This window comes from Sphaerodactylus townsendi, linkage group LG10, assembly GCF_021028975.2.
Source record: "Sphaerodactylus townsendi isolate TG3544 linkage group LG10, MPM_Stown_v2.3, whole genome shotgun sequence".
Lineage (NCBI taxonomy): Eukaryota > Metazoa > Chordata > Lepidosauria > Squamata > Sphaerodactylidae > Sphaerodactylus > Sphaerodactylus townsendi.
The window spans coordinates 23,351,277-23,369,893 of record NC_059434.1 but is presented as its reverse complement, the minus strand read 5'-3'; the positions used below and the strand labels follow the sequence as shown (position 1 = coordinate 23,369,893).

Below are 18,617 nucleotides of genomic sequence, written 5' to 3'. Positions count from 1 at the left end.
CCCCCACAGCTATGTCGATCGTCCCACAATCCGATTGGCTGAAACTGTGTAGCTGCGCATGTCCAACTTGCAAAAATTTTAAAAAAGAAAAAGGGACCTCCCTGCAACGGCAGGGGAATAACAAACATGTTGCTGTAGATTGGTCATGCTCATTGCTATGGGGAGAAAACATGCTTGGAAAATTCTGGGCTGTGTGGCTGTGGTCTGGTGGATCTTGTTCCTAACGTTTCACCTGCATCTGTGGTTGGCATCTTCAGAGGTGTATCACAGTGGGTAACAGACTTCCCTCTGTGATACACCTCTGAAGATGCCAGCCACAGATGCAGGCGAAACGTTAGGAACAAGATCCACCAGACCACGGCCATGCAACCCGGAAAACCACCAGAACCAGTTAAATCTGGCCGTGAAAGCCTTCGACAATACATGCTTGGGGAACTTTGTACCCTGTGGGACCCTCAGAGAATCTGCTCACAACCTGCTGAGTGACCTGCACAAAATGGCAAGCAGGCAGATTCTCCCTGATGGTGGATGGTGTGGAACCTACAGTGAATGGGTGGAAGGGAGGGAAATAAAGATAAGCGGCTCCAACCTGAGATTTTGCGAAAGGATTGCTGATTTAGCAATTTTTGAAAATTCCAGGTTGGAGGAAATAAAAGGACCAAACTTGTTTTGGGGATGGGACCTGTGCGAAGCCCCCCCCCCCCCCCCCGCCAAAAAAAACACAACCAGTTTGGATTGTGCCATTATATTTGCCCTGTGCAGAATCTACCTTTCACTTACAAGGACTTTTTTCTTTCTCTTCAGCGCAATCTCAAGGACGAATGAACTCTACCAGTTCTGTATACGGTACAGCCCGTATTCTGACTTTTAATATGTTTTATTTGCTTGTACAATTTTAAATAAATAACTATTTTAATAAACTCAGTAATGTAATAACGTATTATATATTACAGATTTGCCTGAAGAAGACTCTTGGGAAAAACACATAGGGAATTTTTGTATGAATAATAAATATATTTTAACTATATTGTACCAACAGCCTTGGCTTTATTTTTTTTATCTCTTGTGACTGGTGGGGCCTTTTTATTTCTCCTTCTTTCTACTTCAGCAATGTGGACTTTGATGATGAGGGAACACAGGGTTTTAAGACCCAGACCCCCTGCAGAGCAGTGGCCAGCGTAGTGAATTCATAAATCAGCATGCCTGGCTGCCCTCTGTGACATATGCAACTTATATCCAGACAGTCATTCTGATCTTTATTTATGCATCTAAACTGATTATATTTAAAGTATCTGTAAATCTACCTTTCTCCAAGGTAGGGGAAAAGTAGAATTAAAACAAAAACAGAATACATACAAAGTGAAATTGATGGGGTTTATTTCTAAATAAATGTGCAGATCACACATGACTGTTCCTCACTTCCTGACTTGGAGATAAGTTGTAATTCTGGGGTCTTCAAGTCCCACTTGGAAATTGGCAACACAAGCAGAGCACCACTATGGCCCTCTGGGCGGTTTCTTTATGGGGTCTGCCTCACAACCCATAGACCCAAACCTGATGAGATCAGGCTCTTGATTTCAAACATAGAGGCTGGTCTTCACTGCTTCAGATGTGGCAAAACTGACGTGATTTATATTTATTTGTTCAAAACATTTATTAACTGCCTCTTTCGACAAAAACCCCAAAATTTAAAATCACAATTGATTGCTTTAATGATAGGTGTCAAACTCGCGGCCCTCCAGATGTTATGGACTCCAGTTCCCATCATCCCCTACCAGCATCATGCTGGCAGAGGATGATGGGAACTGTAGTCCATAACATATGGAGGGCCACGAGTTTGACACCTGTGCATGCAGTCCTGAATAAAACTGTTTTCAACTAAGGATTGGATGTGAGTGGGCCAGGCCTGCTTTCATGAGGAGACTGTTCCATTATCATGGGGCTGCCACGGAAAAAGTCTTCTTGTGGGCCCACCAGATAAGCTTCTTTGAATGGCGGGACAGTCAGGAAGCTCTTTCTCTGTGTTTTCAATTCCTAGGTAGGAACGTATGGAAGAAGATGGTCTTTCAGATACCCCTGTCCCAAGTCATGTAAAGCTTTGAAGCCTTGAATTGGACTTGGGAGCAGATTGGTAGGCAGTGTAACAGCAGTTGACTGTGGTAAGCATAACTGATCTAAAAGTATAATCTCAAATTTGATCTTGGCTTCAAGGTGCAGTTTAGATGCCTTCACAGTGGGCAAGGTCTTAGTTAACAAAGGTCGGCTTACCCATGCACACACATCACTTGGTTACTGTTCATTTGACTGGCATCAGCACAGACAGATCAACTGAATGCAAAGCATAACAACTCCATTCCCAGTCTGTGCTGCTTCATCCCTCATGGTTCATTCATACATGCAGATGTGACAGGAATCACATGAGATGTGGAAGGTTGCATTCTGGACTGCTATGCCTCGTGGTGGTCAAAAATTCAGGTAGGCCAACATGCAGCTGACATCTGCCCCTGCCTTGTGCAATGAAGGGGCACCCACTTGCCACTCACAAGAGCAAGTTTGTCACCCACTAGGGTGCTACCCGCCTGCCACTGGCAAGAGCAATTAATGGACACCCCGGGATGGTGGATATGTGGGGTTGTAGCTATGTAGAAACAGAGCCCTTCGGGGATAGGGCAGTATATAAGATTAAACAATAAATAAATAAATAAAATTTATGATTTATGACATTTTATGATTTATAGGTGGGCTTGATGAAGTACCCACAAATCAGAAACCTAACCAGAGATCAATCGCCCATAAAGGAATTTTGTTTGCACTATTATATATTTGTGCAGTATCGGCTCGATACCATTGTAAAAAGAAGGACCAGTAAAAAATTTAAATTGTACTTTATTTGCATTTTGATGAATATGAAGTAGAAGACCATTGTTGTCACTTTCCGTTGACACGCAAAACAAATAGAAAGGAAAATAAGTTTTAGAAATCGATTCATTTGAACGATTCTTGAATTACATAGCACAAGATATGGTTAAGAGTATTTGGTTCATTTGGGACGTAAAGATATTCGTGCAGAATGGCCATCGATGGTCTCTTCAGGTGCACCTATTGATGCAGAATGGCTGTCGCTGGTATCTTCAGGTGCACCTAGCACTACTTGCAAGAGCGACTCTGTCGCCGACTAGGGTGCCGCTTGACCCTGAAGGGGGCGGGCCTGCCTCTCTTCTTCCGCGTGTCCGTATTGGCTACGCCTCGAGTCCCGCCCCGAGATGCGCTCCGGCGGTTGGTTGGCTGTGCCGCTCATCGCCGCTGACCTCCCCTTTCCCTGTCGCTGTCAAAGTTGATCCCCGGGCGCTGCACTGCAATGGAAAGCAGGGAAGAGCAGCAGGAGCAGCACCCGCCGCGGGGGAAGGAGGAGGAGGAGGGGGAAGAGGAAGAAGAAGGAGGAGAAGGGGCAGATTGAGGAGAGCCCGATAAGTCCCGGTCCGGCCTCTGGGAACAGACAGATCCATCCCGATCTGTTCGCTCATCTCGTTTGCAGCCATCCCAGTTGCAATGCTGCTGCGCTGCTGAGTGGATCGCCAGCCCCCACCCCACCCCCGGGCTGGGGAGACTAGATCCCTCCCGATCTCCTTTTGATCTTGCACAGCTGTGGGACCGAGGAGCCGGCTTTTCTCGCCTATTCCTTCTCCGGGTCCCGAGCGCCTCCCTCCTTCCCTCTCTCTCTCCCCCACCCCCCTCCAGCCGCCTGGCCCTCCCCAGCTCCTCCAGCCATGACCGTTCCGGATTTCACTTTATAAAGATGGCGGTGTGGGATCACTGCAACCTTTAGACTCATGACTGTCAGAAACATCGCCTCCATTTGTAATATGGTGAGTACTTGGCCTGCCTGGGGGCTTGCAAGCGGGGTGTGTGGAGAGCAGGATTTCTCCCGCCCCCAGTGCCTGTGCAGGGGGTGGGGGTCAAAATAGAGGGATCAGAGGGTGTTGGGGGGCTCGCAAGGCACCTTCCCGGAATCAGATGGAGAGGATGCAGCCCTCAGCTGCCAGAGTTGTGTCTGCAACATAAGTGCGCGCTTGCTTGGAAGCTCTTACTTCCGAGTAAGCGGGGACCGGTCAGGGCGTAGATTTGGGGAAGGAAAGCAGTCCAGGTCTGGGGATCTAGGTCTCTATTTCTCCAGGAGGAGGGGGCGCTGAGAACCTGAAGGGTCATCGCAAGTTTACACAGTGTTGAATTACACTGGAATAGTATGCTGGGGTGGAGGAAATGTTGGTTAGTGTCCAAATGGATAAACGCGTGAAGTTCGATTCCTGGAGGAAGCCGCAGATGTTGCAAAGATTAGTTAGTGCAAATTACAGTTGTGATTGAGACATTGTGTGAGTGAGATAGGGACGATTCCCCCTTCAGCCCATCTTCACTGTTTTTCAAGGGGTTACTTGGAGCGCAAAACTGGGTTTTGTGGAAAGCTGTCCTTTTTTCAACTATGGTCGCCTGAGAAATTGTAATAAGGATGTATTTGGTTGCAAGCCAAGATTTCCCATGCTCTTTTTTATTTTTTTGCTTAAATAGTAAACTCCTGTGTGATTAAAAAATGGTTAAGGGATCTCAACAGAGCCTTGGAGTGTGTGAAATCAACTATGGGAAAAGTTATAATGAAGTTCAAACTTTTGCATGGGAAAAAGAAAATCCTGCAGTGGGGAAATGAACAGGAGCAGGGCATGAGATAAACTGCAGATTTGGCCACTCCTTGGGCCTGTGGTTTAAATAACCCCTTTTGTCAATATGCATTGTAATTTGTTAATCCCAGGTAATGGTTACACAAACACAATGTCACAGAATTTGGTGCTTTAACAGTCTTGTAGGTGGTGTCCCAGATATTTTGATACAATTCCCAATCACAGAGTGTGAAACTCCGAACTGTGAAACTGTTTCCTCCACTGTTGGCCCACTGGTACCATAGTGTAAAATAGAGCAGTTGTGTAAATCACTGGTAGACCCAAGCTGTGTAGACAGAACTGGCCATGTCTTCAAGTGCTTAACAATAATGCCTCCGCTTCTGAAAATATGGCCTTTGAAATGGTGTTTCGTTCCTACCTGGTCTGGAATCTTAGCTTTTGAAGCTGAAATTGTGCACTGTGGCACTCTAGCACTGACAACCGTACTTTCCCCCTGTACTTTGAAAAGCAGACAAGGTGTGGTAGTAGGGTAGATTCTGTGGGTTCCACGTCTGAATTGACATCACAAAATGCACCTGCACTAGATCCATTAACTTGATCCCCTTGGCTATTGTGAGTATTGCACTTCCATATGCGTACAGAGGAAAAATGCAGTGTGGCGAGTATATCATTGGTATTACTCATGCAGCATTTGCCCTAAGTGTTTGATGCTCTTTATGTGCACCATCTCAATGCTCCTTGCAACCATGTAAGCTAGGCTAGTATAATTATACTTGTGTGAAGAATGGAGGATGAGTTCCATGAATGGGCCTGGAGTGGAAGGACAGGGATGGGTTCCCCTGTGCCATTTTTGTAACCTGAAATAGACTCATGGGTCCACTATTTGCCCTACTGAGGCAATCATCTGGGTGCTGAGATTGCGTTAGGTTGTGGAAGCAATGTGGAGGGGGGGGGATGGTTGCTTAACAGTCCTGACTGAAACTGGATCCACACATGCTTGATCAGTGAACTTTAAAATGCTGAGAACTCCATCCGTAAAATTTCTACTGTCTTGTCATGTTTGGCCATGAGTGAAAAAACCTAAAGCAGCCACAGGAGTTTTTTGTGAAGCAGAGATGCACTGGATGTCTAGTGCATTCTCTTAACCACTGTGCTAAACCAGCGGTGTGCATAATTTTCACTGGGCTAATCCCTAATCACTGGGATTAATTTCTAGAGCCCCAGATTTTAGTGGTTTCCCCAGAAGAGATCCATGTGTTTTACTTCCAGGAATCTGTATGGACAGCAACCATCTGGATTCCCATAAATCGCCACCCCTGGTTTTTAAAAGTCACGTGTGATACTGAAAAGTGCTTCTAAGCCTCTCTCATGCTTCTGTGCAGTGTGTGAAGGTTGTCAGTGCAAGACACAGTTCAAAAGTCCTTCCTGCAAAGGTGCTCCATCTGTTGCCCCTTTAAGTGAGGTGTCTGCTAACTCGCAGAACCCTTCCTTCAATAAGTGAACGCTTAAATTCTTGGTGCTCACAGAGTGAGGCACAGCTTAGTATTGGACCCGCTTGCCAGACTTCTCAGCTTGCTCAGACTTCTCCGGCCTCTTTACTGAAATGTAAGAAACTCACTGCAGGCAGTAAAAGCTTTTGGTTCATTCCTTACTCCCCATCTTAAACGTACTGCATGTTTTAGAACTGATCTATCAAAGGTGAAAGGGAAGATAACTTCAGAACTTAATTGGGACTTGAAGAGAATGAAAGCCCTGTTCCAGGGAGTGGAATTGTGGTTCTCTGGAGGATGAGTAGAACCGCCTTTCTCCCTTTGAAAAAGAGCATGGTATTGTACACTTGCAACTATCCCTCTTCAAAAGGCACGAAAGGGACTACGTTTTTGAACACTTGCCCTACGTGAAGGCTTATTGTGTTCATATGTCAGGGAAGGAGATTCTTGCTTATTCTTGTTCCTCCTCACACTCCAGTTGCAATGAGCATGACATGGGTGGCTTTGGGTTCCCCGCATGCACCGTCAGTTCTGGGAACAACAGGGAAAAAAATCCAGTTTTTTCGAATTAAAAATTATGTGGCTTTCTTCCTGAACATAACAGCTTAAAACAAGCTGCTCCCTTTAGTTTCATATAGAAGGAAATTGTTGGCAGCTGCACTGGTCCAAAGTAAAATACAAAAGCCACCTAAGCCACCTTTTACCAGCACCAACCGAAATGACACCAAAAAAATTGGGCAGGCCTGTTTATTCTCCAGAAGTATTTCTTAAGCTGGAGGACTCAAAAGGATTACCATGTAGAGATAGAAAGATATTTCACGAAAATGAGGAAATAGTTTAATACTTCCTTGGCTTCTTCTTCTGTTGTTTTTGTTTATATTCCCCTTCTAGCACCTCCAGTTTTCAGGTTCTGCAAGAGCAGTTACATGAAGTTGTCATCTTCCCTTCGGGAAATGACCCAGCATGCCCTTTGCTAGTGAAGTCATATCTACCATTCACCAGCACTGGAGAATGATGCCTTCCTGTAGGGTAAGGCAGTGTTCTCATGACCCCACTGAATTACCAGCACTTCTTCCAGAGGGCATCTGGAGTTATGAGGGAACCGAGTGTCTTTCATTATTACACTGATGCCTGAAGGAAATGAGTCTCCTCCATTGTTACACTGGATTGGGTTTCCATCGCCCTACCAAAATGTATGGAAAGATCCTCAGTGACCCCTCAGACAGAGCCTTCCTAAGCAGAATTATACCCGTTTAAGCCTGTTAGCTTCGACTGTGTAGGAGTGTACTGTAAGGGCTTTTGTGCATACTTCTCGTTTAATGTTTCTGGATTAGGAAGAAAGACAATTTCCCTTTGATCTTAAAGAAACTGTACTATATCTGGGATGAAAACCGGGCTGAACATTTTACAGGCTGATATCCTGGTAAACGGTGGCTGTGATCTCCTGCAGAATGTATGTTCAGTCATGGAGACAAGCTAGAGATGGTTAAAAGTGTTAAAAACAGGATGATGACAGCTTATAACAGGAGTTCCTCTCATATCGCTCCATCTTTCTTTGGTGGCACTTGTATGTCCATGCCTACGCATCTTGCTTCATCAAACAGGAGCAGAGAAAAGGAACTGCAGAGAAACTTGTATTCCTACTGAAATAGATATATCTCATTGTACACACACACACACACACACCTAGTGGTGGGATCCAAAAATTTTAGTAACAGGTTCCCTCACTCAGCCCCCCCTCAGCAAAGGGGGCAGAGGCGTACCTAGGCAAACCTGAGCCCTGGGCAAAACCTGAGTTGGATGCCCCCCTCCCATGGGCAGCCACCCCACCACGACCCCAAAAAATTTTTTTGCACCAGGTCATTTCTAAATCATCATCACATTATAGAAAATTCCCCAGCTCACAAATCTGAACACAGCAATGGTGAAACACACAAGGTTCTTTGATAGAGACTGGTGAGATAAAAGGTATGAAAGGCTGAGAATCAATGAATTGCAGTACCTGAAAGGGATTAACCCAGTTCAGGGAGTTACATTATTAGTCGCAATTGCTATATGGAACCTTCACATTCAAAGGCAGTCTGCCTCTCGGGGAGGGGAGGGTGTGGAGATGGAAAAGCGGACCCAATTAGTAACCCCCTCTCGGGAACTGGTGAGAACCTGCTGGATCCCACCTCTGCATACACCCATGGTATACCAACTGTCTGTTGCATCCACACATAACAGTGTGTTTGTTTAGCTTGACTGGTACTTGTTACCTTGCAGAGGAATATGACTGAAGAGATCTGGTGGGGAAGAGCCCTTACTGTGGCCTGTACAAATGTTTCTTCTTCTGCTTCAGGGCCAAATGCTGAAAGAACCGGTTCAGTGAGGTTATTGCAGAAGCCTGCTGAGAACCAGCCTGCCCTTCCCTGCCCCACTGTGGGAGCAATCCTGAGAACCTTTTAAAAGATGTTTGAGAAAGCACAGGGAAGGCTGGACGCGTAAATGGAAAGTGAAGCATGCAGGGGATGTTTCTGAAAAGGACGGAAAGAAATCCCAGCTGTGTGCTGAAGCACTGCCAGTGGGGAGGGGAAGAGAAGACTGAGGGCTAAGCCATCGTTTGATTTGACAAAATGCCTGTGTACTGTGCCACTGGGAAGCTGGAAGGAAGCCAGGTTCATGCCGCAAGTGCAGAACCTGCTATCTTTCTCGTTAGGCACTAAGGAATCAAAAACCCACACGAACAACTCTTCCATACATAATAACCTGCCACCAGCAAGTTGATCATGCACATGTACACAGAGCCAGCGTGGTGTAGTGGTTAAGGTGTCAGACTAGCATCTGGGAAACCCAGGTTCAAATCTCCACTTTGGCATGGAAAGTTGCTAGGTGACCTTGGGCCAGTCACATCCTTCCAGCCTTGGCCCTGGCTAATATTTGGAAGGCAGACCTCCAAGGGATAATACCAGGGGCATGGCACAGATGCAGACAATGGCAAACCACCTCAAAACATTGGTTGCCTAGAAAACCCTACAGCAGGATTTCTCAACCGGGGTCCTTGCAGCCCTAGGGTTCCACAAGAGGTCATTGGGGTTCCCTTGTAGATCATGATTTTCTTAAAAAAAACATTTCAGGTTAGGGCAAATCTAGTTACAACTCTGTCTGAGCTCTTTGGCAATGTGCTATAATGTGCTGTTTATTTGGTTGAATCCATTAATTTTTGAAGCAAGAAATTGGAGACCATTGGTGTAAATGCAATATTGCAGGAAGGGAAGGATGAAGTTCATTTTTTAAAGAAATCAAGTGGAGTTATTTAACTAGGTCTGTGATACCCTGTTTCCCCGAATATAAGACATCCCCGGAAAATTAGACGTAGTAGAGGTTTTGCTAAAGTGTGAAATGTAAGGCATCCCCCAAAAGTAAGACGAAGCAAAGTTTTTGTTTGGAAGCATGTCCGACGAACAGAACACAGAAAAATAAGACATCCCCTGAAAATAAGACACAGCGCATCTTTGGGAGCAAAAATTAATATAAGACACTGTCTTATTTTCGGGGAAACACGGTATCAGTCTCTCCCTCCTATCAGTCTCTTGCAGCAGTTTTTCTGTAATTATTTTATCCTGTTATTTTAAACACGTTTTGTACATGATTATTACGTCATGTCTTACAGTCCAGTGTGATGAGTTTTGAAGAGGAGGGGCTAGAGAGAAGAAAAGGATTCTAGAACAGACTATATAGATAAGTTTGATGATGATGATGATAATGAAGAATTGAAATCTTCTCAGACATTTCCTTGCACTAGCACATCAGTGCCTATATGCATATATACAAGCCTACACATTAACAGATATAATAATTTTGTAACTGTTGGCCTACATTTGAGCCTAAATGTGCAGGGGTTCCCCAAGGTCTGAAAAAAATATTGCAAGGCTTCCTTCAGGGTCAAAAGGTTGAGCAAGGCTGTCTACAGGGTCACCATAAGTCAGCTTTGACTTGACTGCAAAAAAAGGTACTAGTACCGTGGTGGCGAACCTTTGGCACTCCAGATGTTATGGACTACAATTCCCACCAGCCCCTGCCAGCATGGCCAATTGGGCATGCTGGCAGGGGCTGGTGGGAATTGTAGTCCATAACATCTGGAGTGCCAAAGGTTCGCCACCACTGTACTAGTAGGAAGATGTGGCTAATCAAATGCCCAGCACGTATGTGCAACTCAGTTGATGTGTATGTGGGCTTTCGATCTTGATTAGAAAGACAGGCTAGAAGGAGGCTGGGAACTTGAAAGGCTTCAGGTCAGATCTGACTTCACAGATGAACTTGCCAGCTGGCCTTAAGCTAGCAGCCACCCTTCGCTTTTCTGCGACTTTCTCCTCTGCACAGTCTGGAATATAGTAAGGATAGTACTGGCCCGTCTTATATAGGTAACTGAGAGAAAGTGCTTTGAACAACTAAGCCACATTCTGTATAAATAAGAAGGGTCGTTCTCATAAGCACAATTACGCTTAGGATGGCATTGCTAGAGAGCAGAGGCGTACCTGGGGTAAGTGGCACCCGGAGACAAATTGTCTCCAGGATGCCCCCCCGCCCCACCCCCAGGCTCCGCCCCCACTGCCATCGACCCCACTTGCTGTCTCATCATTTTTGCGTGCCTCGGATGGGGTCGAGGCACGCAAAACAGCAGGACTTCCTGGTCCCGTGGGGGGGCTGATTTTGCGCCCCCTACGTGACCAGAAGAGTGGCGCCCGGGGACAAGGGGTACCCCTTGTCCCTAGGCAGATACGCCACTGCTAGAGAGCAAGTCCTACCAAGTCCACTTGAAAATAAGTCCCACTTTATTCATTGGCACTTACTTCTAGGAAAGTGTTCTTAGGATTTAGGATTGCCTGCTCCAGGTTGGGAAATACCTGGAGATTTTGGGGCTAGAACCTGAGAAGGGTGGGCTTTGGCTAGGGGAAGATATAATGCCTCCTTCCAGAGCAGCCATTTTCTCCAGGTGAACTGATTTCTGTTGCCTGGAGATCAGTCGTAATAGCGGCAGATCACCAGCCACCACCGGGAGGTTCAACCATGTTGATGAGTTGTGGTGGGTGCACCAGAAATGCTATACAGAAAGGAAGCTGCACCGATATTGCTTTAAGTACACTAGTACTGTTATTCAGACAATCATAGAAGCAGTCTTATATAAGCACAACGTTTCCCAAAAGTGTGATTCTCCAACAGTTGGCAAACAATTATCCAACAGTTGGCTGGATATGAAGGAGAGGTATTATTTTTAATGGCTCTTTAAGAGTGAAGGAAGCTCAAAAAATCTGGCAATACGGCTTTGAATATCTTGTTAGCAGACTATTTAATCCAGTAGTTGAAAGATTTTGTTTTGTCTTTTCCAAACTCTGGCATAGTTAGCCCCATTATGCATGGAGCTCTTTCCTCGGTGCTATTTGCTCCACTGTGCGGTTGTGGTGGGGTCTCCTAACATTTCTCTGTTTACACACGAAGGGATTCCCTACTGTCTACTGCACAGCTTGCCTGCCCCCATCTCCAGGTCATGCCAAGTCATTGCAAATAGCCGGCGTTGTTTTTAAAACCCTTTAAAGTTTCATATCAATATTTCTGTGTTATATCGATCTTTTTGTGCTTTTTGCAAAAGCTGGCCATAGATTTCCCCCCCCCCCCCCCGAAGTGCTTGTGAGGGAGGGGGGTGACGGGAAGGAGAAGAAACCTCAAACTGAAGGAAAACATTGAGATTTTCCTGCACTCACTAACTTTCACCAAGAGCTTTTCAGGGATCCTAGCAACTGTTATTAACGCATGGAGCATGACTGCAAGGAATCTCTGCCATAAATGTGAAATGTTCCCATTACCTTGCAGGAGTAAGAGGCAGCGAGTGATATATGTTGACCCAGTAGTCTCTAAGTAAATGAAATAGGTCTGGTTTTGTTTGTTTTTCCTGTTGGGAGAACTTTCTCATAAAGTTATTTTTGTTAGCTATTGTAATTTTACATTTGGGGGAAAATAGGTCTTTGATTTTTTAAAAAATGGACATCATTACGTTTCTCTATCGGTGTAGTTACTAGACATCGTGGAATTTTCATGGACTTCCATTGATTTTTATTTTGCTTTGTTTGGAAACTTCTGCGTTGTCATGTCTGGTTGAACCAAGCGCTGTAAAGTGAGACTGAACAGTGTGAAATTAGCTGGATCTAATCTGGTTAGTCAGAGAAATAGGGAGGCTGTTTGTTTTGATGTAATCAGCTGCCTGAGGCTATAGTTTTTTTCGAGTCATGATTCCTGACTATGGTGGGGATTTGGAACATTCTTAGTGTGACAGAATTTATTGTGAAGATGTTTGATGTTTTGTTTTTATTATTTTTATTTTGTGAGGCATTTCTGGCAGGTTCCTGGAGGGGTGACATTAAAAAAAAGTTGTAAATAAATAATAAATAAGAGATTGAGGAACTTGAGAATGAAGGTTTTAACTCCATTTATATATATACACACATAAGAAAAGGGGGTGCAACAGTCAATATTAATAATAATAGAACTACCACTACTGTTGCACTCTGGCTATAACTAATATTTCAAATATGTATATCTATATACATGAGTTTACATCATTGTTCATATTTTTTATATATTTCATTGGTTGTAAATATAATCATTTCTTGTCGACTACATCCAACCGGTAAGTTCAACTTATTTTTAACAATTATAACAAATAAACCGTATTAATTCAGGTAAGTATTTAGTTCATACTCTCCCATCAATTCAGCATCCTTAAGGTAAGTCTGTATGTATTCAATGATAAGTCCAAAATTGTGCACAGACAGAAGTCCAAATTCTTTTAAACACTTTTAAACCCAAGGAGGTCAATTCAGCATTGAATTCAGCACTGAATTGATGGGAGAGTATGAACTAAATACTTACCTGAATTAATACGGTTTATTTGTTATAATTGTTAAAAAATAAGTTGAACTTACCGGTTGGATGTAGTCGACAAGAAATGATTGTATTTACAACCAATGAAATATATAAAAAATATGAACAATGATGTAAACTCATGTGTATAGATATACATATTTGAAATATTAGGTATATATACACACATACATATATACACACATACACACACACATTTTTAAATGGAGTTAAAACCCTCATTCTCAAGTTCCACAATCTCTCATTTACTATTTATTTACAAGTTTATGGCAAATATACTTATTGAGCTCCCTCCCTTCCTGAAACCTTGCCCTTTCCAGACTGTACCCCCAAACACTTCAGGAATTTTCCAGCCATCGTTGGCAACCCTGCTTTCTGGTGCTGAATCTGCAACATTCTAAGAATATCCTTAGACTCTACTGTCTTTACCATAGAGATTTATTGAATTCTTAGAGCGTCACAATGTGTGTGTGGGTGCGGGGGGGGGGGTGTCCTTTCCTCCCTACACTTGGTTCCCCAAAACTCCCAGGGCTTTTTACATTCACTCTGTTTTCAAAATATGTCTGACAGAAAGACAAAGTGTGTACAACATCGACCGACAGATGAACTGCCATTACCTGATTGCTACTGAAATCCTTTGCAGTGCAATTCTCTTTTTCATAATCTTCCAGCTCAGCTCTAGAGTCTTTGAATTAAGTATTTGCTGCAATTCAGCTGTGGATGGAGGATCATATTACTGCCCTTGATAATCTCCTCATCTTGTTGAAATCTGGTTTATGCGCCCTCCCTCCTCCTCACTGGAGCTCTGAATATTCAAATAATCTGAAGTCAATTCCACATTTTGCCATGTCATTCTACTAAGAACTGCTTGCGTCATACATATTATGTCGTTATACGGACGGCTGACTTATTACGGCACTTGTCATTCCGTGCAGTGAGAATCTCTAGAAAATGTGAGTAAATGCCACCATGAATTTTACTCCTTGCCTTACACCAGGGGTGTCCAACTCTGGTGCCTCAGATGTTCATGGACTACGATTCCCATCAGCCCCTGTCAGTATGGCCAATTGGCCATGCTGGCAGGGATTGATGGGAATTGTATTCCATAAACATCTGAGACACCAGAGTTGGACACCCCTGCCTTAAAGCTGCTTGCTGTAATTTTTTAAACTGATCTATGCTAAAGGCTGCACTATTGGCGTCATCTTGTGGAACACTTTCAGATCCTTTCAGAGTTCAACCAGTGTGGGTGGGGCCTTAGAGGGCAGGATTTGGAGAGATGGACATCAGTGGGATTTAATGCCCTAGCTTCCATTTTCTCCACGGGAACGGATGTGTGTCATATGGAGGTCAGTTGTAATTCCAAGAGAACTCCTGGCTCCACCTGAATGTTGGCAGCCCTGTTCATTCCAGAGAAGAAAGAGAGAGAGGTTCTCTCCTAAAAGAAAAGAAAAACTTAGGACACGTTGGCCGAACAGAAGCTGAGTGACTGTAGAGATAACTGCAGGATGAGCGAGACCGGCAGGCAGCTGCTTACAGTTTCAAGAGCAGTAGCAGGTTGGAAGGAGACTGACCTACATCTTTAAGCAAGTCAGTTCATGCCAGCATGACAGAAATGAAAGGCAGCAGCAGGGAGGGGTGAATTGCAAGCTCAAGACTTAGCTCTCAGGTCAGTGGGCCCACTTGCTCCACAATGCTGCGGTGCAACATAAATGAGGCATTCCTCGGTCAGTGGCTCCTGTCAGAGAATGTTAGACAGACAGCCTGACTATTCAGTGGTGAAATCTATCATCCTCATGCAGTGGCGTAGTGGCTAAGAGCAGTGGCTAAGAGCAGGCGTACTCTGATCTGGAGGAACCAGGTTTGATTCCCAGCTCTGCCACTTGAGTTGTGGAGGCTTATCTGGGGAATTCAGATTAGGCTGTGTACTCCCACACACGCCAGCTGGGTGACCTTGGGCTAGTCACAGCTTCTCGGAGCTCTCTCAGCCCCACCTACCTCACAGGGTGTTTGTTGTGAGGGGGGAAGGGCAAGGAGATTGTAAGCCCCTTTGAGTCTCCTACAGGAGAGAAAGGGGGGATATAAATCCAAACTCCTCCTCCTCCTCCTCCTCCTCTTCTTCTTCTTCTTCTTCTTCTTCTTCTTCGTCATCATGGAGGGGAGAGTCATAGGTACACTATTACAACTGAAATCAGTTTGCCTGGAGAAAAAGGCCAATTTGGAAGATGGACTCTATGGCATCATATTGCATTGAAGTCCTTCCCCTTACCCAACCCAACGTCCTCCAGTTCCACCCCCAACCTCTCTAGGTATTTCCCAACCCCGACCTGGCAACCCTACACATGAAACTGCCTTACACTCAATGGCCTACTTCCCAGTGGTGGGATTCAGCAGGTTCAGACCACTTTGGCAGAACCTGTTGTTAAATTATTTGAATCCCACCACCGATACTCCCCCAAACAAACTACAGCACTACTACCAAAGTCCCCGCGTTGCTGCTGTTGCAACCCCCCACCCACACCCCAACAAACGTTTTCCTGCTCGGAGTAGCGCTGGCCCGTAACTCACAGGGGGCAGACAAGGTTAAGACCAGGGAAGCTTCTGCCCCCCACCCCCCGCCCCCGCTCTGGCCAGCGCTGCTCAGAGCAAGAAAAGGTTTTGGGGGGGGGGGTCTGCAGGGGCAGAGGTGTGGCAGTGGCGGGGGGTGTTGGTGGTAGGGGGAGTTTAGCCCTGGGCTGGGTGCGGGGGGAGGGAGGATATGAGGGGGGCAAAATGCACCTCCATGTGACCCAGGCAAATGGCACCTGAATCATCTGCCCGCTCTGTCCCCAGACCATCAGCACTGTCTGCTCTGACTGGCAGCAGGGTCTTGGGTTTTCCACGGCATCTACTACCTGATCCTTTTAACTGAGGAAGCTGGGGATTGAACGGAGCCTTCTACATACAAAGGAGATTCTACGCCACAGCCCCTCCCAAAGTACGGTGCTCTGAGCTGCGAAGGTGAAATGGGATAAAAATGAATCAATCAATGAATAAATGGGAGGATTTTGTTTTGCAGTATGTCAAGTGGAAAAACAGGGAAAGGGCCTATTAGGAAATTCCGTCGGTAAGCAAAACTGGGAGGTGTGTGTTTTTGATAATCAGGGCAACAAACAACAGCCACTTTTGACCCTCAATTAACAGAAAACGCCTCCAGGTACCCGAAATTGATAGGTGGACGCTTTAATTGCTAGGTCAGTTCATACACTAGGGCTGCATCGGTTTTGATACAGATTGGTGTTCTGTAAGTCTGACATTGTGGGCCTCTACAGCCTGTGGCTGGAAAACATTTCTCTCTGATACCAGCTGCACGAAACTCCTCATGAGGAAGGGCTGCATCACAACACAGAACCTCAGAACCTCAGAGCTAAGACAAGACTCAGTTTCAGATATAGTAACAAAACAAGGTTTTCCACTACATTAATGAACCTAGACCATTCTTACCCCCCATCCTCTCCCTCACATGACCAGCTACTGAATGATTTCTGCTTATTATATCTGAACTAGCACTAAAGCCCATTTTAAAATAAAATAAAATGTCCTCAAGAAGGGGGATCCCATCCTTCTTTCTCTTTTCCCTAGGAGAACAGCCCCAATGCAGCCTCTGCCCTAGCCCCAGGTGGGCTTAGTCAAGGCCGGTTCTTGTAGTCCTTGTCAGGGAGGTACTGCTGTTTGTTTGGGGCAGGGCGGGTGGTGGTAAATGTACTGCTACAGTAACCTGGGTTGTTTTGGGGGGCAGGGGGAGGGTGTTGTTTGGGGCAGGGAGAGGTTCCTGGATTGGGGGTAATTGGGCAAGGGCAGGATGGATTGTCACCCACCAGTAGGCATGCAGGACTCATTAAGTGAGTCCTGCGCAGCCATCGGATGGGGGGTTTGTTGTCGATCATCCCATCCCTTAGCCAATTATGTATAAGGATTGGCAATCTGGGTTTTCCCCACGTGGATGTTTTGGCCTTCTTACTGCTGTGCTATTTTTGGGAGCATCTAAATTTCATCTTCCTGCTTCTGTGTTTGACTGCAAGTATTTCCAAGCCTGCTTTGGTACAGTCTTTATTGAAAGAACACGGTCAAAGCGCATTTGGATATTAGGTGGAAGGGAAGGTGTGCGTTTTTGGAGGTCCTGCCCCCATTGGGACCCCTTCTTATCTGCACACTGTGCCGGCACACTTTGAGATATTTCCAAAAATATAAAACCAGGATGTTGTGGTTTTTGCAGGTTGTATGGTCGTGTTCCAGTAGTACTTTCTCCTGGCTTTTCAGCCACAGATACAGGCAAAACGTCAGGAGAAAATACTACTTGAACACAGCCGTACAACCCGGAAAACCCGCAACATCCTAGCGATTCCCCGTGAAAGCTTTCGACAATATCAAACCAGGTTTGAGGAAAAATTGAATCAAAGCAGAGGAAAACCTGGAAAGCTAACAATTCAGGGAAAACATTGTGCAGCTGTTCCAAAAACTCCCATTCCAGTTTGGATGCCGAACTAGATTAAAACCTCCTTGTGGAACAATTTGTCTGCTGCTTTCTGTACAGCATTTTGGGGTAGAAATACTTGATAAATGGTCATTATTGTTATTAAATTGCTGAGAATATAATCATCCAATAAATGTTAGCGCTGAGATGTAGTTGAATAATTAATGTGATTTATATTATTGCATAAATCAATAAGACCAGTAAAACAAATAGGAACATCTGTAACAATGGGGGAAAGCTCCACAAACTATGATGGGTACAAGATTTTCTTTTCTCCACTCTTATAATCATTTTAAACTCTGAACCAAATTTTCAGCTTTTGCGTGTGAGAGTGCCCAGTTCCATCTGATACACGGACCGAGGCATAGCGCCAACGAGGTGGGGTGGGGCACAACGCCCCAGTCGGAGACGTGGTAGAGACGTGGCCAGGCCGCGGAAGGGGCATGGAAGGGGGTGTTCCGGGGCAGGGTGGGTGGCGCTGCAGCAGGGATGCAGGGCACACGCACGCCCTGGGAGGAGTTCCCCCTCGCTCCGCCTCTGTACGAGGATGCTAGGAAAGGGAGGGAAGCCAATGGCCTGTTTGTCCCATTGGGGAAACATACACTTATTGATGCAGGTAGCAGCAGTAGGGATGCCATCCTCCAGATGGGACCTGGGGATTCCCCCTGAATTACATCTCATCTCCTGACTGCAGAGATCAAGTTTCCCTGGAGAAAACTGATGCTTTGGAGGGTGGACTCTATGGTATGGTACCCCACTGAGGTACCTCCCATCCCAGGACTCCACTGCCAAATCTCCAGGAGGTTCCCAACCTAGATCTGCCAACCCTACTCCCATATCCTCTCCAGGAGGCCTGAGGAGGACCTGGAAACCCTATCCCAGTGGTGGCAAACCTTTGGCACTCCAGATGTTATGGACTACAATTCCCATCAGCCCCTGCCAGCATGGCCGATTGGCCATGCTGGTGGGGGCTGGTGGGAATTGTAGTCCATAACATCTGGAGTGCCAAAGGTTCGCCACCACGGC

At 45.5% G+C, this 18,617-nt stretch overlaps 1 protein-coding gene and 1 long non-coding RNA gene across 2 annotated transcripts in view; both read left to right on the top strand.

The window, feature by feature from the left end:
- The first annotated feature begins 483 nt into the window (after nucleotides 1–483).
- Nucleotides 484–1,032, top strand: LOC125439579. Its single transcript, XR_007245556.1, has 2 exons — nucleotides 484–846; nucleotides 954–1,032. It is a non-coding gene; the product is annotated as an uncharacterized LOC125439579 (long non-coding RNA).
- A 2,306-nt stretch (nucleotides 1,033–3,338) lies between these two features.
- The window catches only part of USP46 (ubiquitin specific peptidase 46), a 38,713-nt gene continuing 23,434 nt past the window's right edge, over nucleotides 3,339–18,617 (top strand). The window contains exon 1 of the mRNA XM_048509135.1: nucleotides 3,339–3,866. Coding sequence (XP_048365092.1) covers nucleotides 3,831–3,866 — 36 coding nt within the window. The 5' untranslated portion in view covers nucleotides 3,339–3,830. The remainder of the gene's footprint in view (nucleotides 3,867–18,617) is intronic.